Source organism: Phaseolus vulgaris, chromosome 6, assembly GCF_051622355.1.
Source record: "Phaseolus vulgaris cultivar YP4 chromosome 6, ASM5162235v1, whole genome shotgun sequence".
Lineage (NCBI taxonomy): Eukaryota > Viridiplantae > Streptophyta > Magnoliopsida > Fabales > Fabaceae > Phaseolus > Phaseolus vulgaris.
In genome coordinates, this window is record NC_143503.1 from 29,710,898 (window position 1) to 29,737,189 (window position 26,292).

A 26,292-nucleotide genomic window follows, 5' to 3' on the forward strand; every position below is an offset into this window, starting at 1 on the left:
GTTTCATTTCGAAAACAAAGTCAAGAATACGAATTCTATCTTTCGTAGCTAGTGCAATGCAAAAACACTCTCCATTTTATCCACGTTTGAAGCAAACAATTAGATTAAAACTAACAAACCATATTTACTGTTTACTAGTACTCTTTCTAAATTTAAATACAAATAAAATTACATAAATGTTCATATATGAGTACAAAATAGTCATTAATAATGTCTTTTGACTACGGTTACAAGGATTTGCATAAAAAAATTACAATAACATTGTTGTACATAAATACAACTTATGAAAAATGTGACAAGATTTTTATATTCATAATCATGGTGGTAAGATAGTTATAATGATTATTATTAATGTAATGGTGGTTATAAGGGTCTTAGAACAACGATTTTAAGTTTAACAATACACTTGTCTTTTTTTGGTTCTCATGAAGGACAATTCTTCTCTCGTTCTCTCCTTGTGTCGCGGATTACATTGTGCCCTGACATGTGAAACTGTGACGTGCAATTTTAAAATTGATTCTTCTATTGAACGTGTACATATTGGATCCAAGAGTGTTCGATCTCCCAAAAATTGCATTATTTATACTTTGAGGAAGACTGTATTTGTCGAAATTTTAAAATATTTGTATCATATATTTAGTACTTAGAGAAGTAGATTTTTTTATCAATAAAAAAATAATTAAATAAACAATAGAGCACTGAGTGTTCCAATCCAAAATCCTTGTACAAAAGATATCATGAGTCTCTCTAAACCCCCAACCCATATCCTTAGTAAACAAAGGATAATACATAATATACATACTACTGAGAACCCTGCATAAAACTTACCAGCAGCAGTTGCTGGATATCATCCAAAAAAAAAAACAACAGCATCCGACTTCCCTGTTTTCCATTCATGGAGATGGTTAAACCTCACAGCTGATGTGGTTCTGCTTTGTTTTAACTGTACATTGTGTTCCAGATGTATTCAGTAGATATAATTTGCTTTACATGAAAATAATAGAAGAGAGTATTAAATATTGAATTGTCGAGTTGGACAGTTTGGGAATAATCCTTATCTAATTTCTCTAAAAAGTATTTAGAGTTAAAACTGAATTTATTTTACCCCTTTTCACTATTTTCGCCTAAAAAAATTAGTCTGCCTTTTTCATTTTCTTCTCCTAGAAATGCATAAGAAAAGGTCTATACAAATACAAGCTAAATCCAGAAATGAAAAATACATGGTTCCCATGCACAACATAACACTTTCAACTCTTAAAAACGCTGGCCAACAAGTGAAAGGATGTACCAGTATGCTTCAGAAGAAATTTAAACGAATTCCCATTTATCTAAACATCTACTTTCTGTAAATGGGTACATGGACAGAGCGCGAAGGTAACAACAGCTCTAGAGAAATTACAATAAAGATTCAAACAATGCTTCTATCTACAAGGGTATTTCAAGACCCAAAAATTCAGAATAATCTCCTAAACAAGGTGATACCTGAATAGTCACAAGAAGAGCCTCAAATATTATGTGTAAAATGTAAACTATGCCAGCAAATGGTATGTGGCTGGCTGGCTGGCTTCCCTACTCAATGCCACGGCTCATCTCTCCTAGTGTCTAATTCTTCAAACTTCCATCAAGCATGGATCTACGATATTTATAAATGCCAAAATTAGAATACTACAATATTTTGTTTTGACAACAGGGAATAAATAAGCAGCCAAATGGAATGTCTCCAAAATGATAAAAAAAACTCCTTAACCAAATCACACGTCTCACCAATATGAGAAACTGATTTGCTCCTTTTTCTCATCACTATGTTATATGAAAAATAAAACAAAATTCACATTTCCTAAGCATACTTAAGGAAAAATGTGTGCTTCTGTCATTTTACTTCTATGTTGCAACAAAAATAATTTTTCTGCGTGCTCTACAGATGTACTTTAGTATCATGAATGAGAAAAGAGGGAGAAGGAAGAGATTTTACCCTCCTTGGTGACTTCCTTCCTTTCCCTGATTTCGTTGTAGCATCTGCAAAAGCTTGTGCTGCCTCTGCATCCGCTTCTGCTGCCTCAGCCTCCTTGGCTGCCTCCTCTGCTTCTGCTATGGCGGCTTCTGCTTCAGCAACTGCTCGAGCAGCAAATGCAGCTGCCTCTTGTGGGGTCATGGACCTTATCTTTGCTAACTCTAAATCTATCTGAGATTTAGTAAGGATGTTGGTCTCATCCTTGTCCATTTTCATAGAGCCTTTCTGCCTCCCATCCAAAAATAACATGGATGAGTTTCTTCTTCTGTCAGAATATGCTGCTGTAGGTGCAATCCTATATTTGCGATTTACCTGAAACATCAAAGTCAACCCAAAAGTAAGATCTCTAATAGAAACAACTTAACATAACCGCCACAAAATGAGACAACATCCACAATATTTCTAAGGCTAACATGAAAACCACATGTATAAAATGTCAACTCAAGATAATGCATTCCCGAAAATTATACTATAAATATGTTTCTAGTTCATACCAAAACACAAACTCTGTGCAAGTCTACTCGGTTTGTAGTTAAACAATGCATAGCTATATACCACAGCCCTAACTAATTACCCAAAAAAAAAGCGTCCGTAAGTAAGCAACGGTGCATAGAATAAAAAACATGAGTGATACCAGCAACAGCAGCAATTGATTTCAAATAGATTATATGAAATTATGAATCCTCAATAATAAGTAGGTTAGAATTGTTTCTTGCTGTTTTAACTTGTCAAAAATGACTATTTCAATTGCTTCACTCACATCTCTACTTATTCCTTTCAGTCATCTCCCCTAACCCTCTTGTCCTGGCATAAAGGCAACATCCACCCCACACACTTCGTCATAGTCTTATAATGAGTAACTGTGGAGTTTGCTAAATCAAACAGAGCTTAGGGTAAATGCTTCAGTATTTGTCCATCATGAAAAAATAAAATATTAAAATAATGAAAGTTCCATATTTCAATTTCCTTCAATATTCACGCTCCTACATTTAATCCATAAGTAAAAAAAAAGCACTGGGTTTCATACCACTCAATTCAGAGAAAAGTCCGTTCCTAAGAGCCAGGCAGACTACATAAGAGAGTTCCATTTCTCACATACAACTAACTAAAGAATCCTGAACCAAAGGCTCATTTTGCATCCATCACTTGAGATCATTCATCAAAAACAAAAGCTAATGCACCAACAATTTTATTGTGTTAGCATCAGAAGCATCTGAGCAGGACGTAATTAAAATGTAGAAATATACCTTGATCAGTTTTCCACTTGCTGTCAAAAATTTTAATTTTGCAGACAACATCCTTTTTAAGTCTGGCAGTGCCCAATATTGGTCCTACAGATTTCAAAAGCAATGAAATTCAACTGATATTAAATATAGAAATAATATAGCATATATCATATAATGTACCAAAAAATGGAAATTTGAACAGTAACAAATAGACATAATGTCTTTCCTTAGCCATAAAAATTATGGTTATTTTAAAGTTGGAACGTCATCACATTTTAAGCATCCTTACTATCTGGGTTTCTGACAGAATCATATGAAATCTATATATGGTTAGAGGTGGGGGAACAAGATCATTCAACCATTGACAGATCATAGGATAGACCAAACGTACAATGAGACTCAAGATCATGATCTTGTGAAAGCAGATTACTTGCACCTCTTTGTTAATAGAGGTTAAATAGGCCACCTTATGGCTATCAGAACTGAGATGTTACTAAGGATCAGGAGAAGGGTGAATGATCATAAATAAAGGATAAAATCCTACCAGAAGTTGCTAAATTATACATAAAAATACATATGATAAAACAAAGACATGGATAAGAAAAATAACTTGTAAAAATCATAAGCTTTAACTAAAACTGAAAATTCATATTCACAGATTTATCATTCAATTGGTAGGTCCAAAACATCTCATAATCAGTCACACAAAAGACAAATATAAGCTTTTCAAAATTCACTCATTCCCAGGTAGCCCAAATCCCTAAAGCAAATCCTGCATGCATCCCTAATCAGGTGCATGGGCATATTTTGTACAGAAGAGGCAAACGAGAATGAACAGAGGCAGAATAACAGGCAGAAGAAGAAAAATTGTCCCAGCTTATCCAGCACAGCCTGAAGAAGAAAAATTGTCCCAGCATATCAAGCACAGCACAATGTTGAAGGACATACTACAACCAACACAGAAGAAAAAACATAACCCCAGCACAACAATGCTATAGCTGAGAGAGCGCAAATGACAGGAAGAAAGAAACAGCAGGGTATGGAAAAAAACAACTTTAGGAATGTGAAACATGAAATCTCGGCTCTAGATGATCTGGGTCACAAAATACTCACTCAGAGAAAAAACTCCAGGATCAGTGTGGCATAGCAATCCCTCAAATACACAAGGAACACTTAATTCAATAGGATAACTATGTTATCTCTCAACACTTATGTTTTCCTTTGACTTTAGCCTTCAGAGGCCTTTCATACATCTTTCCCCCAACTTATCTAAACTAAAAGGCCTTCTATGCCCACAGGAAAATCTTACATAGAATGAGCAATTTTGTTTAATTAATTTAACAATCATGTAGGGAAAGCAAACAAACAAAAGTTAGGTTTAGCACTCAGAAGTATACCTCAATGAAAGCCGCAATAGCTGTCTTATTAGAACCACCATTCTCTTTCAAGCTAGTGATTGCTTCCATTATAAGTTTATCCAAACTGTATAATTTAAACAGGGTAAAACATATACTGTCATTATAGACAAACCAATTAAACAATAACCATAAAATTTGGTAAACATTAACAATTCCTTGCCAGAAAACAATAGCAAATAGCATCAGTTTTCGAGAAACCCAGGAAGATAATATAATAGAACAAAATGCCATATGAAATCAATAACAAAAAAAGTCCAACCTTAAATTTGACCTTTTCGGACCCAGAATCTGCAATGTATCTCTAGAAATTTGAAGAGGCTTAACATCAACAATATCTTCATCACTTGGAGCAACAGGAGTGATAGACATAGAGTGCTCATCCTGTTTGGGGGTATGGTGCACCCTTCTGACTGCTAACCTAGACTTTTCCCTAGAGCTCCATCCATTTGCCATCACGCTCAGATTTCGCCATTTATCCTATTCAACATCCCATATCAGAACCGCACAAACAAGTTATGCATGCAATACAATGGGCCAACATTAGTTCATTACAGTGTAAAGATAATGAAATAATGAACCTCAACAAAGACAACTACCAAGATAACCAGACCTTGAGATCCACATTTGACCGCAGGTATAAGACACTATTAAACTCTGGATCCTTCAGTATGGTGCGCCATTTACCAACACCATGCTTGATAACTCCAGCTTTGAGTGCTGCTTCCTCTTCTGCAGTCCATTTCTGCTTCGGAGCACCCATCGCGAGTTTATCACTAGCACTCTCAGCTGGCAAGCAAATGTAAACTACATAAGCATTGAGTTTAGTTCTAAACACATAATACAAGTTTTGCAATCACAACACTTTATAAGCTCTTCTGATTAGTTTAAATTATACCCAATATTTAATTTTGCAAATCTTAACTCGAGATTAATAATATAAAGTATAAGTGGAAAGTTCAACCTAGGGCTTGTTTTGAATCTTAAAGATCACCTACAGTAGTCCAATGATTGTACAAATCACGCCACTTGTGTTATAAAAATTGTTAAATTTTACGACTTCCATTCCATTGATTTCAGATACCAAACAGTTCAAGGATGTGTTATAAGACCATAGATGGCACAAACGTAGGAAGCTGTCCGTGAGCATGCAAAGAAATCCAAGAAATTCATTCTTAATTTGAACAGAGGGAACAGAAGTTACAGAAACATGCAAACCACTGCCCAATCAAATATCAAACTTTGGAATTCGACATCATCAGAAAATCTAATCAGAATTGTACATCCAAAAAAAAAAAGTGATCTCAGAATTGGACCTAAAACAATTGAATTTTGGTCTGTTCTACGAAACCCTAAGAGCAGAATTTGAGAGATATCGACAAGGAAAAACGGAGAGTAGAAACCTTAATTGGAATTGGAGGAAAATGATTTGATGGAGATTGGAAAGATGAGAAATTGGTGATCTAAGGTCCCCAGTTTCGATTGCATCCCTCGCCAAATGCCCTAACAGGAACAAAGACCCAACTTCTGCATCCAAGAGATGTATTCTATACCGGAAAAGAACAAACAAAAAATAAGACAAAACTTACATATTTCTTAGGTACTCTTTTGTAATGTTATCTTTATAAAATACACTATTGCCTTCATAATAATAATTTACATAATACAAATATTTGTGTTTCTAAAACATCAAACTTTAATTTTATATGATCAACACATAATCAAGGATTTATTTCAATAATTTTTATGTTAAAAAGTCTAAAATTTTAATTATAAAAATTATTGAAATAAATCCTTGATTTTTTTTACTTTGAAAAATAAATTTTAAGTGTGAAGTATATCATAATATTACAGTGTTTAATAAATGATCGGTCATTATCCATTATCCACACGTTGCGATAAATCATTGTCCATGTTAACTTTGATATTATTTAAAATAATTTGTCATATAATTTTTTTAAATACTTAAAAAATATATCATAATCAAAAAAAATTATTATATTAAATCATGGTCTTATAATTAAAATATTATATAAAATACATAAAAAATATTTTACTAAAAGGGAATCGAAAAGCAGAGAAGAAGGAAAATAAGAAGACGAATACTATTGGTATTGGATTTGGCCAGAAGCTTCACCTGAGACATGGCGCAAGCATCTCCAGGTGTTGCTGGCTTTCAACAGTTGAACTTGCAAAGCATTATTTTTTTTCATAATATTTCACAAACTTTATTTTTTCATAAAATTTGACTAAAAATATCATAAAAGTATTTTTTATAATAAATATTGCTTAAACATGTTTTTATATAAAAAAAATCATTTTTCAAATGATTAAATAAATTAATATTTTATGTAAAATGAGAGAAATAAATTATAATTAGACCATATAAATACCGTGGTTAGACAGGATTGAATACAATTATAAAATAATATTGAAAGTTTATTTTCAACGTGGAATAGAAATTATTTCTCATCAACATTTGCAAATTTAAGATTTTTAAGAAAAAATAAAAATAAAAATGATGGCAATAAAAGTAATAATATTAATAACTATTATAATAATAATAAATATAAACAGAATAATTTTTTAAATTAATTGTAACAGAAGTTTGAGCTAATTAAATATGAACAATAATTAAGCACTGCGTTATTGTGTTATTCGTAAGATTGACAATTATAATTTATTTTTTTAAATTTAGGAATTAACTTAGAAGCTAAAACTCAAGAATTAGGGAATTGAAATAGTCATTTTAATTAAAAAAAACTCAAAATTTATGTTTTAAAATCTAAAATTGTGTTCTCATCATTTAGAACTTTAATTATACACCTAAATCAAGGAAGAAATTCAAAGATGTTACACAAAATTATAAGAGCTATTTGTAACATACATAAATAATCATTATTTTCTTTTGGTGACTGTTTCATTGGTAATTATTGTATATTATTACATGTGTATTAAATTAAAATAATTTAAAACATAAATATTGAAATATATTATAACTGGTTCTTCACTAGACTGTGCTGTCAAGTTCCTCTGAGGAGAAAAAGATGAAGAGATTTTACAAACAGAGAAAAAATATTACTAAGAAGCCTTCTAAATCAAGGAAGAAATCTAAAGTTGTTGCACAGGCTCATGGTAATTAATCAGTGACCATTGCAACAGTTGTTCACAGTAATCAATGCTGGTTCTTTTATTCTGGTTATTTAGTTGAATGCACCATTGTTAACATTAATTACTTTGGAAGTTTTTTTCCTTTTTCAGAAGATGATTACAGTGAAGAAGAGAAGATGCTAAGGGCATTCGACATGAACATGAGATATGGACCTTGTATTGGAATCACAAGACTGCAACGTTGGGAGCGTGCAGAAAAGAAAGTGGAAAAGTTCAATCAGAATCCCTGTGGTACAAGCTAAGTAAACAAATAGGAACCAACTTTTTTGTTCAAACAAAAATTTGTTACAGGGTTTAGTACAATGATCTTATTTTGATCATTTTCGTTGTTTTCTGTTCATTTTGTTAGATCATCATTTGGTGTTTTCGTCAACTGTTACTCATTTTTCACTAATTAGAATAAATCATTCTAATTTAAATTTTAATCTAGTTTTTCTAATTGTCAATAAAAAATAAAATAGCACGATAAAATTACAGATACTCATTTGCTAGTATACGATATAAATAGATCGATAAATAATATTTTTAATTTGATAAAACTAACATAACAGTATCAATTTAACATTGATAGTATATTAAATATTCATGATAAATAGAAAATGAAATAATAGTTTATATTTATGCAGTAAAGAAATAGAAAAAGTAATTTACTTTTATAAATAATAAGCATACATAAATAAAAACTAATTTTAATAATTAAAAATGATTATTCATTATATTAACTAAATTATATGTTATTTTAAAAATAAAAAATATTTTAAAAAAACTGTTAATTATTTTTTTAATAAAATATAATTAACTATCAACTGATTTGGTAAACATTTAAAAATTATTTATTAATAATAGAAATTATATAAAATAATTTAATTAGTAGAGTGATTAATTATTATTTTTTTAAATTAATTTCTATTTAATTGTAAATATAAAAATATAAAAAATATATAAAGTACTAATATTATAAATTAATCATAAACTATCATATTCAACTGCTTTTTATATCATTTAAAAACAAAATCTTTATTTATACAACGTGGCCAAGAAAATAAAAACTAAAACTGAATGTATTTACTTAAATACATGTTTTCTCTTCCTTTTTGGAACTTTGAATATAATTTTAGCGACCAACTCAATTTTGTTTGTTATAGTATATCTAGTTAGATATAATATTTCAGTTTTTATATTTTAGATTTTCCTAAGTTCGATTATAAAGTCTTTTTGGTTTCTGTGTTTTTGTTTGAGGAAGAAAAGAAGAGGAAATATGAAGAGAAAAAGTGTTACGAACAAGTCTTCTAAACCAAGGAAGAAATCTAAAGTTGTAGCAAAGCCTCCTGGTAATGATTATTCCTTTATTCATGTTATTCTCTTGTGTTTTTGTTGGGTTGAATGCATCTTTGTTGTTAAATGGTTTGAATATTCTCAGAAGAGGAATACAGTGAAGAAGAGAAGACAGTGAGGGCATTCGACACGAACATGAAATATGGTCCCTGCCTAGGAATCACAAGACTACAACGTTGGGAGCGTGCACACAAACTAGGTTTGAACCCTCCAATGGAAATTAAGACTCTTCTAGAAAGTCACAAAGTTGAAGCACAAAGCCTGTGGCACAACAAGTTAACTAGATAAATAGTAACCGTTTTTTTTAATGAAGAAAAACTTGTTCATAGAGAGATTAGGAATATTTTTACTCTTTCCTTTTAATCATCTGGGAGATCTTTTGTTGTTGGAATCCTATGTCGATTAAAGTATTTTATTGACTAGAGTATTTCATTGTATATAAATGGTTGATTAGAGTATTTCATTGTATATAAGTGGGTACAAATTTTAATATATGCTTTTTCAAGATTTTTTAAGCAAATTTTTATATAAATTTATTATAATATATTAGAATTTAGTAAGAAGTTGAAACCTTATAAAATTGAATGATATAAAAAAATTATATCTCAGTGAGATTTTCAATAACAAAATTATCATATACAAATCTTATGTTATTATCTTTGAGCCGCGATTTTATCGGTAAGTGGTCAATTTTACGGTTTTATAATATTAAATTAGATTTAATACGATTTCATGTGTTTTTTTCTTTTACGGTTTTAACAAGTGATTTGCAAAACTATTTTTTAAAAGTGTTATCAATTGAAACCTGATGTTAAAAAAAATTGAAACTGAAATCTCATTTAAATGATAGAATTACTTAAAATTTTAAGAATTTCACTTAAAATTAACAATTTTAAATCTTAGGCTACAAATCATTTGGACGGAATGTGACATTTGATGATATATCAATCCAATTTAAAGTTGCTTGAAAAAGATCACTTTTAATCTTAATTTTATTTATTTTGAAAGAGTATTAACAAAATAATTAAAACTATCAATTATCTCATTCACACATATATATATATATATATATATATATATATATATATATATACACACACACCATATAAAAAAGTAAATTTATGCAACTTGGTTATTATATTTTGACATCTTACACAAATAGTTGGTCACAATTTGATCTAAATAGATTTTTCATGAGCTGATATTTGGGTTTAAATTGGATCAGTTTTTAAAACGATCCCATCCAATAAAAATTTGTTTTTTTTTTTTAAATTTTAGAATTGTCAAGTTTTCGGTTTATTAAGCTTTTACTGGACTGAAACGGTTACGAGGGTAGGTTTAAATTTAAGGAAGAGTAGAAAAGAAAAGAAGAAATGTAGTTAATTAAATTAAAGAAAATAAATAAATAAAAATATTATAGTTGATTGAATTGATGCAGTAAAATATATTTTTTATATTAATATATTAAAAAATAATTTATAAAATATATATATTTTAAATATAAATTAAAAATAAAAATTCTATTTTATTTATTATTTCAATAATTTTGTTTTAATTATTTATCTAAAAACGAAATTTTAATAAAATATTAAGTATATAATCTGGTATAATTTTATCCATAAAAATTATATACCTGTCTTGGCTGCAAATCTTTCCAATGTTGCAGAGAAGCTATTCTTTTCCATTTTATCTTATTTTCAACTTGTGTATCAACAAAGAAAACATTCAAAATACAAAATCCACCCAAGATATATAATAGGAAATGAAGAGATAAGAGGGCTATGCACTTGATATTGAATCAAAGACAAAAGCACTTCTTGGACGAAGATGATCACCATATGGTCACACACTGCACCTTTACACCCTATCACTTTTAAATATATTGTATAAAAAATCTAGAATACCAGCTGATATAGCTTGTATGTGCCAGCTGATGCATGAAGCAATGAAAACAAAAGAATAAATTACTTCAGCACCTTACCACTATTTCCTTGAAAGATATTATTATATCTCTAATGGGTATTAAGTATATTAGTCTTTTCGCCTGGCTTTTGATTCTACCTTATCAGATATGCATGATGACCAAAAAGTTGGTACCAGAGTGCATGCAGCTTGTATCAGAAGTCCAAGTGGAAAGCCTGAAAAATCAGTTCCTGTTATCTTAATATATGATGCAAGTGCAACACCAAGGTATCCACTCACAATGAATGCCAGTGCTACTGAAGACATAAGAAAGGCCATTACAGACCCCTCACATCCTGGTGGACACATCTGTGCTATTAGGACACTGAATGGGAGAATCTTGAAGAAAAACAGAACCTCCAAGAATCCTGAGAAAATCACCACGTAGAGTGAGTCTGGCACACCCATTTGCCGATAAAAACCTCTCACAAACAAGAAATCTGAAATCATGAAGAATGCCATCATAGCTTGAATGGCTGATATCAGTTTCCTTGGTGGGACAGATTTGAAGTATTGGTTATATATGATGCCCCATAGGAGCATGGTTGCCTGGCCAAACACCTTGGAGATACCCAATACTGATGAGTTTATTTTCAAATGCTGTGTCTGGTAAAAGAACATGGTGCCTGTAAGGGCAGGAATAATGGCATAAGATGCTGTAAACCATGATATTGAGTATGCAATTTCAGGCTTTCTCAGAGCAACCAATAGCTGTGAAAGCTGATTTCTTATCCCAACAGATGGAGTCTTCGGAAGCCCAAGAGAACTCTCAGGAACTAAAATGGTTATGAAAAATTGGAGAGCAAGGATGAGGCCAAAATATAAGAACATGGTTTGAGGGTAGAACCGGCCAATAAAAATGCCGCCTAGAAGATTACCCAGGACTCCTCCTGCAGAGGAAGCTATCCAAACAAATGATTGGAGGTTGCCTGAGGAGGATGGTTGCGGGTGCTTGGTTGAGGAAGGACTCTGTTTTTCCATCTCTGCAACAATGGCATCATTTGCAACCTCAGCTATCGAAGCACCTAGATTACTAAGGAGGAGGTATGTGGAGATGGTGAAAATAGGCATGTTCGACGGAGAGATTGCTATGATTAGCCATGACAGTGCCTGCAAGAAAGCTGCATAAACAGATTCAGAGAAATCTTTTAGGAATTAGTTATATCTTTGGTAGAAATTAGAAATGTCATGAAACTACGAACATTAGTAACATGAACCAACTATCCCAAAAGCTTAACCTTATAGTTGAAGACAAATGAATGGTTTTATATTATATCTCTAACATGCCCTTCATACAAGATCCCTACAGACTCTAACTAAGCACGGATTATGAACAAGCTCACCTGACTTGTGCTAGAATTTAACTTTTTATCAGAAGAGAATGGGAAGAGGCAAGGAATGAACTCTGTTAGAGTCTAGACTATTTGGTCTAGAGGATCCAATACCATGTCATAAAACAACTATACTAAAAGCTTTAGTTATCAAGTGAAAACAAGAGAATGGTTTTACATCATATCTCCAACAACTGGAATGATTTTAAAATTCATAATATATGTGATTCTGTTAAAAACTTTAGTTGATGAATTTTTCTCCATATAATTGAAGAATATCAAAATCCAAGAATCAGGCTGGTTGCGCAAAATTAAAAAATGTCACAAAAGCTGTTCTTACAGATGAAAACTTAAATGGAGAAACTTTAATACCGATGAGGAAAATTCCTGAAAAGTCAGGCCTAGCAAAATGTCAAACCCAGAGGTCACCTGTTCATGCTAATTGTTCCCTATATGGGGTAAGCAACCATTATCATTTACCAATTCCCTCTAGGCCTATATTTTGGCTAGAATTGGCACATCAGGGGTTCTTGCTAATTAGGTAGAAGATGGAATAGCTTATAAGGAAAAGGACCAAGATTTTTGGATCGGACGGAAATAATCATACCATGTTGCACTTGAAATTAATATGATCCCAAAGTCCAATAGATATGGAGGGAGTAAGTTTAATTAAATCAATAAATGATGTAGTTGTAATAACTGAAGTGCATCAAAGGGATACAGAGACACTAAGTAGCATTGAATGAAATAAACACGAGCAATAGATTCAAGTGTCAGATAAGTATTTTAAATTCACAATCCTCATCCACATATTTTGTTGTAGGATACATGTATCTGAATAAACTGACAACGACGGTCCGGTTAGCACTTATTACAGCAAAGCAAGCTTTCAAGTAAACAAAGTGGGAAAGAAGAGAGTAAAGCGCATCAATTTGAAAGTTCCAAATTCTAAGTAGCATCTGCTCTAGTACTTGGAAACTATGCCAGAATGGTTTTCCATTGGAGTAAATATCATCAAATCCTAATATTACAAGTTCAACATTTTCCATTAAAAATTGTAAATACTTAATATATCTCTTCCATAAGATAGAGACACTTGCTTAAAGTGAAATGGTTGATATTGCTGATTCAGACGTCTCAATTTTGAACCCTTGATGGTTAAATTACCATACACTCAACAACCACCAACAATATATAGGGAGGGGAATGTTCTTTGGCAGTGAAACCAACATACTTCTATTCCTTGGATTTTGACGGAATGCCTATTCCCTTAGTCATACTGCACATCAACAACCAACTACAATATATATGGAGGAGAATGTTCTTCGGCACTCAGACCAATATGCTTATATTCCTTGGATTTTGAGGGAAGTCTTGCTTCCTTAGTCATATTCCGAGACAAAGCCATTTACTTCGCCTCTGTTTAGTGATCAGCACTTGGTTTTGATCTAGGAGACAAGACATCTTGTTGAATCTGAAGAGGATGGGAGGACCATTTTGAATATAGTCTATCTTTATTATAAATTTGTCTTAGAAGGATTCCTTATCACCCTTCAGATAAAAGTTTCTTCTGTTGAAAAACAAAAAGAAATCGGTTCCTAGAGGGAATTGTGATCTTCCAAATTTCCTTCATAAGAGAGCTTACAAAATATATGTCTCTATATTCAAACAACAATAATACCAATTCATTTTACAGTTCCTATACACTGATTTTGTGTTAGTTTAAGAAGTCTTGTCTTCACAAAGTTTAAGTCTGAGACCCCTTTCCAGCCTTTGGCTTGATGCAAGGAAGAGTCGATAATGTTTTACCATTTAACTACCCATCAATATAAAAAGAATTTAAGAATCCATATTCAGACTTAAGAGAATATACAAAACAAATCCCAACAAAAGCAAAAAAGTAAGATACCAAACTCTATCTCGTTAGTCCAGAATCTCAATCCTACTCTTTCTTTATGCTTTTTCCAATTAAAGCAACTCACACCGAAGGAGCAGATTCTTCTATTCATAGTTATACACACAAAGGATCAATTCATCCATTCATCTATTCCAAAGAAGAATAAGAAGGAACACAACACAACACAATCAATTCTCAATTCCCAACTCCCAACAGCATGAAACCAACAACTATCTATTGACGGCTGTAAAAGTGTGCAACTTGGGCTTTAACATGAACAAAAAAGAGAGAGAAAGCAGAAGGGTATAGAGAAATGAAAAGAGTGAAGACCACTTTACCTCCAAAGGCGATGTAGGGAACTCGGTGCTGGCCAGAGATGTAGACAGAGTCTGAAACGAGGCCATAGAGGGGCTTCCCAACCATGGGAAGATTAGCTGAATTCTGAAGAATTTGAAGAGTGGAAGGGTCCACATTAAGGCCATCCTTGAGGTAGAAACTCACAACCAACCATGGAAAACACCTGAATCCTTGCACCCAGTACCCCAAACCCAGAACCTTCGTCAATTTCCCACCACCGCCACTGTCGGATGTTACCATTTTTATTTCACTTTCGTAACCGTTAAGGAAAGAGGCAGCAAGAGAGAGAGAGTTTAAGAACCAAATAGAGATTTAACTTTAGCTAAGGAATTGTTGTTGGAAAGAGGTTTCAACTTTTGAATGAAATGCATTGAGGTGCTTTTATTATGTAATGGTTTTCTGATCTGGAGTTGGAAGAGTAGCGAGACATGCATTCATCAAGTGACATTTGTTACTGTCATTCAACCATTACGTTCTCTTAACGACTGACACGTGCTTCCACCTTTCTTGTTTCTTGCATCCTTTAACATCTCGTTTTAGTATTTTAATATTTACATCTTTATGTAATTTTCTTACCTTTTCTTTTTTCAATTTAATAATTCTCTCAGTAGATTCTCCGGAATGTTCCTGTCACTGTGTATCTCATCTGATCTGACTCCATTGTTTTTAGTTTTGTTTGTTTTTTCATTTTTGGTTTTTCCTGCTACAAGAAAAAAAAAAGGGTATGTCAGCGCATTTGTGAACGTGGCAATTCCAAGTTCTAACAAAACATTTTATCATGAAATTAACATTTTTGTGAATGGAGTTTTAGAAAATCATGTAAAAATATTTTTTTTGTGTGTATAATAAATAAATCATATTTTATGTGATGATGAAACAAACAGTGATGTCCAAAGTGAAAAGTTAGAGGAAAGTGTAGTTTTTTACTAATTTAGTAGACGTTACTTTCAAAATTACTAAATTAGTATAATATTTGTAGTTGTTGAAACAATTGATCTAGATTATAAATAAATTGATAACTGACATTTTGATAAAATTACGTTATATGTATTTCATAAGATAGAAATTTAAATAATTTTTAGCTTATTTAATTTATTCACGTTAATGTTTCAGAATAATCTACATATATGAAATTTATATATTTGTTTGTTATATTTTTATTACTGATTTAATGCTAAATTAGTTTACTTTTTTTAATTAATAATTATTATTTTTATTAAAAAATAATAACTAACTTAAATTATAATAAAGAATAATTTTTTACATAAATATTCTTAAAATTTTATTTTATATAAAAAGTTTGTTTATAAAATATTTAAAAATATAAATTTATAATTATTAAAAATATGTAATTATCTAATATTAATATTTAATTCAATAATTTACAACTTTTAGTTTGTCAATTAATTTTATCACACCTTTTTAATTTAGTTTTTTCAACTTTAAAGCTGATAATTTATTTTTCAGCTACCTTTTCAACCAATTTTACCAATTTAATTTTATCAGACTGTTATAAATTATCTTAAATTATTTAGACATTAAGTTAAATAATTATACGTAAGAAATGAAAGTATCTTATATTCGTAAATAAAAATAAATAAACGACACCGTATTGGTAAAAAGAACAAAAACAAAATACAGATTAATAACATATATAATATTCTCTGTAACATCTTCGTCATAGTAACCAGATGAAGTAATGATTAAACAATGCAAGAGTTCCTTTAGGTGAATGAAAATTAGTTAATAAGAAAGAACCATGATTAAACCTTGTCATACACAAATTTCATGGTCATTCGGTGTACTAACTAAGAAAACGAAACATATATTACCTACTCTCAGACTAATCACAATGTGTAAGCCAAATGGTTAAGTCACATCACAACCACACTACTCATCATTCTTTTCATATCCTTAAAGAAGGCTAGAAGAACTAACTGCAAAAGGACATGATATTTTCAGAACAAGGAACAACTAAACTAATTGACTGTGAAAAGAGACATAATGCTTCATAAGAGGTCCAGGCACCAGTCCAAACAGAATACTCAACTACAGGAATCTCAATGAACTAGGAAAATTCCATGTAATAATTTTGCCAATGAACCTAGAAAAATTTCATTTGGAAGAAAATCTGTGAGCAGGGAGGACAGGCAGAGTGTTACAAATGTCAAACCAACACTGCAGTTACAAGTGATACAGTAATGAACCAGAAATCTCAACTAACAAAAGATGATCCAAATAGATTATTCCAACAGTTGGCTGTTAATCCTTAAATCTGTTTGGGGCCTCTAGAACTTTCTTCTAAAATTCATTCACGAATAACCGTGAGATGGCAACTTAAAAACATACATTAAGGAAAATTATGATCCCAACCAACAATCAAAATTTTACTCCATAACTGCAACTCCTCCAGCAGCTTTTATTTTTTCTATTATGTCATTTGCCTCCTCTTTTGTGACTCCTTGTTTTAGCACAACTGGAACCTTTTCAACAAGATCTTTGGCCTCTTTCAATCCCAGGCTAGTAAATGTTCTTACCTCCTTAATCACCTTGATCTTTGCGGCAGCATCAAATTTCTCCAACTTCACATCAAAAGCTGTTTTCTCTGCCTTTTTCTCTTCGACCTTTGGTCCAGCAGCACCACCTTCTGGACCCATGTCCAAGCCATCTGTGGAAATTGGCTGCAACTTTGGAAGATTTAATCTTTCAGACAATGTAGGCATAATTTGACCACGTTCTTCTTCCGATAGTTCTCCAATTCGTTCTGCAAGCTGAATGATCTTTTCTGAGGGTGGAGGTCTGGGGCCATAAGGATCATAGAATTGAGGAATTTTGTACTTTATTGGCTTAGCCAGAGGATCTTTAGGAACAGAATTAGTCTGTAAGGCTCGAGATTGCAAGGGCCCACATATATCCCGCTGAGGGAGACGACAGATTAATCTGGAAATGGGGGTAAACCTCATCTTTTTATTCAATCAAAATAGTGACTCATGAAACCAATATGTTGGAAAAGATGCTCTTTCAACAAACTAGGAGCACCAACCCTGTAACAATTTCACAACATAATAAGGTACAACATAATAAGGTTGAGCTGTGAACCGCAGAACATATAACATATATGACCGCAGATACAACTTCAGCTATTCATCCAAATTCTCACCCCAGTCACTTCAAACAGAAGATATCACCATAAAAGAAGGCAGAACATACTACACATGTGAAACATCAACTTCTAACACTTCCAATTTCAAATATAGCAATGATATGTGAACAGCCCATGAGTCCAACCAAATAATCTAACACACCTTTGGCATCTCTCTTCCTATCAATCATATCATCTATATACCCACACTTTTCTGTCTTCTCTCTATTTATCTCTTCCCAGGGTGTCCTACCCACCATTTTCCTTTTATAAAACATCTCAAAATCAGGAAAATGAATTTGGAAGTGTTCTAAACTCGAAACAAATATTCCAGGAGAACATCTATAAACACTCTTGTTAAAATCCAAATCCAAACATCAAATGCCCATCTCATAATTTTCTCCCCCAGATACAATATGCATATTTCACAATTCATACACAACAAGACAGCAACTATAATTGAATCACAACCAGCGCGCAACAAACAAAAAACTAGTAAGCAAACTGAACTTAGTAGTGACCACTGGAATGAAACACAACAAAATTCAACATAGTATAAAAAAATTGCATTTCTTAAAAATAATTAAATTTCATATCCCTGCAATCTACGACGGAAAGCCACACAAAAAAAATGGAGCAAGGCCACTAATTTAGGGGATTAATTAAACCAAATCGAATTTAAAAGTACATTGATTGGAAAATTTTCATAGTGCTGAGAAAAAGTACCGAGGAGTTAATAAAAATACTGAGGGTGATTAGTGAATTGAATTTGACGGTCCTATCTATCTATCATATGAAAACATAAACTTTTCTTCAATTAAAAAGAAAAAATGAAAGAAAGAAAGCATGTGTTACCTTCTGGAAGAGGGTGATGGACTTGCAATTTTGACGTACTGTACTAGTGAGGTGAAAAAATGGTAGAGGAAGGAAGAATGAAAAATGCGGGATTAGGGATTGCGGTGCTGTGAACAAAGCAGGCTGCGCAATTGGGCTTGCAAAGTTGGGCCATGTTAAGGAAGTCAAGAAATTACTTTCCGCGCCTCCATTTTTCCTCCTACACCTCCAATTTGGCCTACCACAAATGTATTTTAGATTGTATAATTATATAATTTAGATGAAGTACTTAATAATATATTTTTGACTCTTAAACATGCGTTCAAATTTTGTAATAAAAAAATATAAAGTATAACCATTTGTGTAGAAAAAAATAATAGAAGTGCGAAAAGGAATTATCTAAAATAGATTAACAATTTTGATTTTGTAATATTTTAAAAAATATATTATATTAATATTTATTTATGTTTCTGTAGAAACTTTTGTTGATGATATAGATTTTACTGGAGGAAAAAATATCTATTATCTGTGTCTAATCTGTAGATGAACAAACACAGGGATTCCAAAACTTGCGATGAAAACACCTCAAACAAATCAAAATTAAAGTAAAAAACCAAACATGTCAGTTTTTCAGAACCAATGGCTGCGTCTTCCCCTCACTCAATCTCTATTCTCCAAGTTGCTTCCCAGAACCTTTGCAGCAGTGTTATCCACAAGACCATGTTCCGTTTGGTGTCATTCAGTAGCTCGTAACACCACTGTGCCCTCTACTCCAGGTTCATCGTTTCCTTCGCTTTTCATTTCTTATGATACCATTTCCCCCCATTTGTTAATGTTATTAGTTTGAATTTTCTGGGCAGTCATAGGATTCAGTTTTTTTAAGAGTTTAATTTCTATGCTTTGTTGCCTTAAACAGTTTAACACTTTCAACGAATCAGAAATTGTTGTTGTAACTTTGGAGGTAGTCATCGTAAAATGTAACAAATTTACATTCATGATCGGTTGTGATTTGTTTAAGATGTAAAAAATAAATAAAACCTTACCGTTAGTGCGTACACTATTTAATCTTCTGATTTTTTAGAAAAAAATATTTATTGGATTTCCCTGATATGATTGTTTGTGTTATTTTTAAGGTGTTGTGGACAATACTTTTGATGCACCTAAAGTGAAAGTATTGAAAGAGAAAATGGAACTTCTGGGCATCAGCTTGGAAAACTCTTGTTTGCCCGGGCAGTACCATAATCTGTTTTGTCCAAAAGTATCTACTTTTATTTTCTTTTAAAACTGTAATCCATTTTCTGCCCCTAGTCTTTTGTGTGTATTTGGTTTTAAGTAGGTTTCTGAATCTTGTTTGTTTTGATATTCTAGTGCAAAGGTGGGCAATTAAAGGAGAGGAGTTTGTCTTTTCACATTATCTCTAATGGGTATGCTTCGTCTACTTGCTTTGTGTGTGTGGTGATAATTGTGTGTTTTGATGTGATGTGTTTTGGAAAATGTGTGTAGTGAATTTGCGATGTGGAGGTGTTTTCGAGCTAAATGTGGTTGGGCTGGTCAGGTGACATAACATGGATTTATAAATTTATGTCTCCTTTCAAGCATAAAACATGTAATGGGTAACAAAGATATACTGCTTCCACATGATTATTTGGTTGTAGGTTTTCGCAGATGATAAGGAATTGTACAGTGGGGTTTGTACTAAGGCCAAGTTTTCTAGAAAAATAGCGGAGGAGAGCTTAGGATTGGAACCACTTAGTCCTAAGGTATACAGCTTGCTTTTGGCATTTTGAATGGTTAATAGCTGTAGAATAATTGCCAAATTCTCAGAATGACCCCTCTCTCTCATTTTGCTGATAATTGTTATCATACCAGACAGATGTCTTTTGAAGGTCTTTTATTCAAATGAAGTAGGGAAAATTGATTATCTTGTTAAGTGTGCTGATCTTCTCGTTGTTCTCTGACCCAACATACAAAGAATGCACTCTTAAGGGTATCCAGGGTGGTAATGCGTTATAATTACTATTTTTAGATGAAATAGACACATGGCTTGACTTTCTTGTGATTTTGGCTTTACTCTCCCTATTTTTTAGGCAAAATAACTAAGGATTTACTTGATACTTGAAATAAGGTTCACCTGGACTTATGTTCAAGTGTTAAATCAATTTCAATGACATACTATTTTTTCCCGGTGACCCTCATGGTCCTAGTATAACCTGTGGCTTGTTAATTAATATCTCACTATTGAAGGTCCAGTAGAGGTTTAGAAATATGATGTAATGGCTAGTAAATAGTATGCTCTTAGAAGATTCACTATTCAATCATGCTAGTGAATCTGGTTAAGGATTTTGCAATGGCCAAGTGTGAGCATGTAAAAATCTACTACCTTGATTGAGTATTGCCTGTCAAGTTATCAGAGACTGTTTCTTTATGTGCTCATGTCAATATATTGCAACCTTCAAGTGTTAGTCAGATTATTTGCTTATGTATAGATTTTTTTTCCCTGTTTTAGCTTGTTGCTTACTTTAAAGAGAGACTGATATCAGAGAAAACCCTGAGCAGAAATTCTGTAAGACAACTGTCTGACAATAAGGTATTTTCACAGTTCTGGTTTTGTAATTGTAAAACTTGTTCCTTTAAATTGCTAGATAAGCAGAATCCCGATCTCTAATTGGTGTTTGATGTCCCGTACTCTGCTAGGACTCATATAGATGCTTCTTTGATTGGTTATATACCATTTCACAAGGGAAAAAGAATCTTCATTGATCTTGCCATCTTGAATTCTTGAAATCTGAACTAAAAGACTGATATCATGTGCATTTTTGGACTTTTAACTAAAGCAGTGAGTTTAGATTTTGAATATAGTTTGTGGCAATATAATGATGGCTAAATAAGGTTTTATTGATATTAGATTGATAAATTAAGCTTTAAAGTTGGTGTTCTGTTTCCAACTGGTCTCAATTACTGCAATTGAACCTTAGTGGGGCAATAGTGGAGGGAAATATAAATCCATTTACATGAACCAGAGAGGTAGTGCGTACACAATTTTTTATTTGCAGAAGGAAAATTTGCTTTAGTTGTCATGGCTTCAAAATCATGAAAAGAATCTTAGCAACGATCATAATTGTTGTGGTTTCTTCTCTCAGTCTTGTAAACATTTCTATCTGTGATTTAGTTCTTAAGAACTTAACTAGTTAGTGGTTCTAAACTTCATTGCGTACTGCAAATTTTGCAGGCAGTCATTGCTTTTACTTATAAACAAAATGGGTTGCTTGTTGGCTGCAAATACAGAGCACTGGAGAAAAGATTTTGGCTGGTAACTTTTCCTGTTTGCAAATAGTATTCATTACAGTGAATGATGTGTTTTGAAATGACTAGCATTTCATGTACAATTATTTAAAAAAAAGACAACTGTGGTGTTATTCATGGAAAAAAAAAAGGATACAGGCAAGGCTACATTTTCTCCTTGCCTACACTTCCTTTTGTAGAAATAGGGGGAAAATATACAAATCTATGACAAAAAGTTATGTCAACAAGTGAGTATCACTCCTTGACGCTATTTCTATCACTGACTCTAGCGATCATCAGCCATTTCAGTAGATTTATAAAGATTAACATTACAGGTGAATGTATAAGACACAGGAGCCTATAATTGTTTCTTTCTGGAACCTTCTAATGCTATGCTGCTCGTATATGAATAAAAAATTTAGAGTAAACCGTCTAGTTGGTCCTCCAAAGATTATGGCAAACCCTTTACAAATAATTACTTGAATGAAAATGGAATAATATTTTTTGAGAAAATGAATAATACAAAGCTTTAAGCCACGGTATAATTATAAACTAGAGTAAATAATTGCTAATTGACTCCCTTCCTAGAATAAAACAATTTACAGTAACTAAATACAAAACTATCCTACTAAAATTGACCCCTTCCCTGTAAATTCTCTGCTTGGAATGTGGGAGTGGGACTTGTAACAATAATTTTGTCACAAAATTAATCCTTCAAATTAGTCCTCTGTAGACTTTTACCACCTTATTCCTTAAAAAGTTTAATATTTCACCATATTCATCCTCGTAGAAGACTAAATTGGTGACACTAAGAGAAGTATGGTAACTATTTTGTATTTTTGAGGACTTATGCCATGACAATTTATTTGGGGGAGATTAATGTGGTGATACCCTAGTTTCTAAGGGACGAATTTGGTGACAAATCTTTGTAGGGTTAATGTGATTGCATCCTATTCTTTGGAGGACTACGTTGAGGGTTTAAAGATGCACATTTTGATATGAAGTTTAATTGATCTATCTGGATACTAGGTAACTTTATGTTTATTCAGATGCTCGATTTGATTTTCAGGATAAAGGCACAGAGAAGATACTATATGGAATTGATGACATTAGTCAAGTATCCGAAATCATCATTGTAAATTTTTTTCCCTTACTTCTCCCATCGGTATCTTCTTTTGTCTGACAATACCCAACTGAAAGCTGAAAAAAGAAAGAATTGAAGATATTCTTACAGTCCAATGATGATAATAGGTTGAAGGGGAAATTGATAAGCTTTCATTTGAGGAGGCTAGCTTTCGGAATTGTGTTAGTGTTCCAGTGGGTGCACCAGTAAAGGTTTCTTCAAAAGATTTGCCACCAATAGAGAAGGTTTGTGTGTGTGTTATTATTAAAATTTGTTTTCACTTCTCTTTTAAGGTCGAGTGAATATTCAATGTAATATGCCTTACTAATGCAAACATCCGTAATACTTCTTGTCTTCTTCATCAAAACTATTTGTCTTTCTTATCTATCTATCTAATGAAATAGATTAGATGTGATCTTCCGAATGAAATGTAGTTGGCCCCTCTGTAGTTTTGTCCGTGTGTTCATTGATTATGATTATTAATTGTCTGATTGCAACTTACCCTTTCAGGATTATTTCATTTCAAATACCTAGACTAATTTACTCATCTAATTTTTAATTTTTATTGTGATGAGATACAAGGTTTTGTGGTTGTTATTGTACTTTGGTAGTTGAAAATGTAATAACAAAGAGTCAAAGTACAAATCATTTAGCGATAACTGTTTCAAGGGTGATCTTTGTGTTTTAAGACCACTTTCATTCTAAGAATTTTTACTAGTTATAATCCTTAACTTTGAAAGGAAGAATCGTTTTCTGCTTTTTCCTGTTACCTACTAAATCATAACTAATTGGATTTTACTGCAAAAGTGTCCAAGTATAGAGAGCCTTATTCTTTGAAGATCTGTTATACTGATGTTGTGTATAAAGTCTGTTCATGCCAACTCACCTTTTATTTGTTTATTTAATGATGGACCATAATCACACATAACTTTCATGAGAGCAAAAAAAAAAAAATGCATCCAGTCATTCCTTCTCTGCCTTAAGAACTGATCCGTGGTTATCTTTCTACATTCTCATAAAGTATGTGTTTCAACCAATTAATTGATCAACTTAATATATTAATCTGTGCATACTTATGAAATCAGGACACTGCATTCCAATACCTGTGGAACTGCAAAGAGTACTTGGATAAGGTACACACATTTGACATCTTCCCAATAAGTTGAATCTTTCTAGCGCAGAAGCGAACTGCTTAGTAGCTTGGTTTCCTCTTTGTTCTTTTAGGCAGTTCGCATTATCCTGGCAACTGATAATGATCCGCCAGGTCAAGCTTTAGCAGAAGAGCTGGCACGACGCCTTGGCCGAGAAAGGTTATATATGGTGTCATTTATTTTCCATGTTATTGTGTGGAAGTACCAAATATTAACTAAAACTTGAGACTTGGATGTGCACATAGCATGTTGCTTGAATAATTTGGATATAAACCCTAAAGCTCAGTGATGAAGGTCCATGATACATTCATGGCACCTAAACTACTTAATGCATTTGGTTCAAATTTCATGCATGCAAAGGGGTCCATATCCTACTAAATAAATCAAATGCTTACCAAATCTGGCACCCTAATAATGGCTCAGAAAGTTTATTGGATCAGAGAGGTTACACTTTCTGTTCTTTTTCCAGCATTTGAGGTGTGGTGAAATAGTAAATGTTCACTTCTTTACTTTTCAATTGTGTTATGTACTTTGTATTTTCCTTCCTTTTTTGAATGACTTCAGGTGTTGGCGTGTAGTCTGGCCTAAGAAAGATGAATTCAGCTCTTTCAAAGATGCAAATGAGGTATAACTGGATTTTCTATATTATCAATATTTTTTTCGTCAAATTCAGTTCACTGATGGCTTGTGGAGTTTCTAAGAAAAATGAACTTTTCAAGGCCCAATGACACAAGAAATGTTAATCACACACTTCCTGAAGACACTCTTTATTATTGGTAATATTCATTGGAAATCGAAATATTTAATAGGTCTCAGTTCATCCTTAATGACCTCTATTTATGACTTCATAGTTTTTAATAAGTTCTAACGAAGAGATTAGAAGAAGTGTGCTGTTAGTATTGCTCAATATGATTTGTATTTTTCTCCTTTCAAATGCAGTATATTTGTATACCTTCAGGACATAATTATTTATCCATGGTTTATGACACTAGGTTCTCCAACACATTGGAGCTGATGCTTTGAAGAAAATAGTTGAGAATGCAGAGCCATATACAAATGCCAACTAGGTAATTCTATCTATGGAAGTGGATGCATCTTTCAGTGCTCAAGATCCTGGACTACTATTAAAATTTAATCCTATCAGAAAATGTAATGAAAATTGTGGTGTGACCATATTCATATTCTTTTTATGCTAACTAAATTTTAGTTGTTTAGAGGATTTCAGAAGTTTGAGCAGGTGAGTGTGAATGTATCTTCTAGAATAGCACTGAGTTTAATGAATTTAACTTTTTAATAAATTAAAATTAGTTTATATACAAAGTTAAAGTTAAAAGACATTAGACAACTTTTTTTCTGTTTATCTTTTTTAAGGGTTAGAAATGAAATTATTGAATATGAGTACTTTTTGCAAGTCACTCATGATTTGTGATGGTGGCTTTTGGAAATACTACCTTTTCTCAAAGAGTTGCATATGGCAATTAAGATGGAATACCTAATAATCTAATAAAATGGATAGAACAGTGTTTTAAAAAGTTCGATCACTTTAAGTATAGTTAACTAATCAAATATTTAACAAGTGATTCATTTGATTTTCCTTCCTGATTAAGCCGATATAAACATGCATTGACAAATCGACTTCTTATGGTGAATATATGGCTAATTATAGACATATATTTACATAGACAAATGCCATATATTTTATAGATCTCAAAAGCTTTATTTAAAGGTGTTACTAATTGACATTATATCAAAATATTAAAAGACACCACTTGAAAATTTTTCACTCAATATAAACAATTAACAAAGTATCAAAATAATAGAATAATAAAAATTATTTTCAATTTTAGAACAATTAAAAACAAAGAAAAAAAATTAGGACAGAAAATCTTTATAGGACCAAAATTAAAACACACTCATGACAAAGGTTTCTTACATTCTCATATTTGCTTCCCACAATTTCTCAATATGAAATAATAATAAAAAAATTTAGATTTGATGCTATATAATATAAAAAAAATTGATTTCGAAATAAGAAAATCTTTAAAAAAAAAAAAA

General features: G+C 32.0%; 4 protein-coding genes across 8 annotated transcripts; 1 reads left to right on the forward strand and 3 right to left on the reverse strand.

The window, feature by feature from the left end:
* Window positions 1-1,296: 1,296 nt before the first annotated feature.
* TRB1 (telomere repeat binding factor 1) lies at window positions 1,297-6,375 on the reverse strand. Of its 2 annotated transcripts, none has more exons than XM_068639935.1 (7): window positions 6,056-6,375; window positions 5,266-5,441; window positions 4,915-5,132; window positions 4,635-4,719; window positions 3,259-3,342; window positions 1,973-2,323; window positions 1,297-1,633 (listed from the first exon to the last, which is right to left on the reverse strand). In XM_068639935.1, the coding sequence occupies exons 2-7, from the start codon at window positions 5,413-5,415 to the stop codon at window positions 1,622-1,624; spliced, it is 900 nt and encodes a 299-aa protein (XP_068496036.1). In that variant the 5' UTR covers window positions 5,416-5,441; window positions 6,056-6,375; the 3' UTR covers window positions 1,297-1,621. The 2 variants fall into 2 exon arrangements, with proteins under 2 accessions (XP_068496036.1, XP_090159243.1); XM_090303117.1 differs by having other exon boundaries at window positions 4,927-5,132; window positions 6,056-6,243.
* Window positions 6,376-10,951: 4,576 nt separating this feature from the next.
* LOC137831991 (Major facilitator superfamily protein) lies at window positions 10,952-15,408 on the reverse strand. The gene is made up of 2 exons (XM_068639936.2): window positions 14,687-15,408; window positions 10,952-12,241 (listed from the first exon to the last, which is right to left on the reverse strand). Exons 1-2 carry the CDS (start codon window positions 14,943-14,945, stop codon window positions 11,190-11,192), a joined length of 1,311 nt encoding a protein of 436 aa, XP_068496037.1. The 5' UTR covers window positions 14,946-15,408; the 3' UTR covers window positions 10,952-11,189.
* Window positions 15,409-16,795: 1,387 nt separating this feature from the next.
* Window positions 16,796-18,829, reverse strand: LOC137831992 (Ribosomal protein L12/ ATP-dependent Clp protease adaptor protein ClpS family protein). The gene is made up of 2 exons (XM_068639937.2): window positions 18,703-18,829; window positions 16,796-17,749 (listed from the first exon to the last, which is right to left on the reverse strand). The coding sequence occupies exon 2, from the start codon at window positions 17,666-17,668 to the stop codon at window positions 17,093-17,095; it is 576 nt and encodes a 191-aa protein (XP_068496038.1). The 5' UTR covers window positions 17,669-17,749; window positions 18,703-18,829; the 3' UTR covers window positions 16,796-17,092.
* A 339-nt stretch (window positions 18,830-19,168) lies between these two features.
* LOC137831995 (nucleic acid binding protein) lies at window positions 19,169-25,582 on the forward strand. 4 transcript variants are annotated; one of them, XM_090303209.1, is made up of 13 exons: window positions 19,169-19,457; window positions 19,815-19,939; window positions 20,050-20,105; window positions 20,185-20,236; window positions 20,337-20,441; window positions 21,188-21,268; window positions 21,911-21,991; window positions 23,033-23,128; window positions 23,215-23,331; window positions 24,172-24,219; window positions 24,311-24,396; window positions 24,802-24,862; window positions 25,230-25,582. In XM_090303209.1, the coding sequence occupies exons 1-13, from the start codon at window positions 19,301-19,303 to the stop codon at window positions 25,302-25,304; spliced, it is 1,140 nt and encodes a 379-aa protein (XP_090159335.1). In that variant the 5' UTR covers window positions 19,169-19,300; the 3' UTR covers window positions 25,305-25,582. The 4 variants fall into 4 exon arrangements, with proteins under 4 accessions (XP_090159335.1, XP_068496042.1, XP_090159336.1 ...); XM_068639941.2 differs by having other exon boundaries at window positions 23,033-23,098; XM_090303210.1 differs by lacking the exon at window positions 19,815-19,939 and having other exon boundaries at window positions 19,175-19,457.
* Window positions 25,583-26,292: the final 710 nt, after the last annotated feature.

Bases quoted from the DNA above. Each gene is read 5' to 3' on its own strand.
- TRB1 (XM_068639935.1), bottom strand. From the start codon at position 5,415: ATGGGTGCTCCGAAGCAGAAATGGACTGCAGAAGAGGAAGCAGCACTC. The intron at 3,343-4,634 runs GTATACTTCTGA...TGAAATCTGTAG, and splicing joins CTATTGCGGCTTTCATTGAG to GACCAATATTGGGCACTGCC. The intron at 2,324-3,258 runs GTATATTTCTAC...TTGATGTTTCAG, and splicing joins CAAGTGGAAAACTGATCAAG to GTAAATCGCAAATATAGGAT.
- LOC137831992 (XM_068639937.2), bottom strand. From the start codon at position 17,668: ATGAGGTTTACCCCCATTTCCAGATTAATCTGTCGTCTCCCTCAGCGG.
- LOC137831995 (XM_090303209.1), top strand. From the start codon at position 19,301: ATGTCAGTTTTTCAGAACCAATGGCTGCGTCTTCCCCTCACTCAATCT. The intron at 19,458-19,814 runs GTTCATCGTTTC...GTTATTTTTAAG, and splicing joins CACTGTGCCCTCTACTCCAG to GTGTTGTGGACAATACTTTT. The intron at 24,863-25,229 runs GTATAACTGGAT...TTATGACACTAG, and splicing joins CTTTCAAAGATGCAAATGAG to GTTCTCCAACACATTGGAGC.
- LOC137831991 (XM_068639936.2), bottom strand. From the start codon at position 14,945: ATGGTAACATCCGACAGTGGCGGTGGTGGGAAATTGACGAAGGTTCTG. The intron at 12,242-14,686 runs GTAAAGTGGTCT...CTGTTTATGCAG, and splicing joins TCCCTACATCGCCTTTGGAG to CTTTCTTGCAGGCACTGTCA.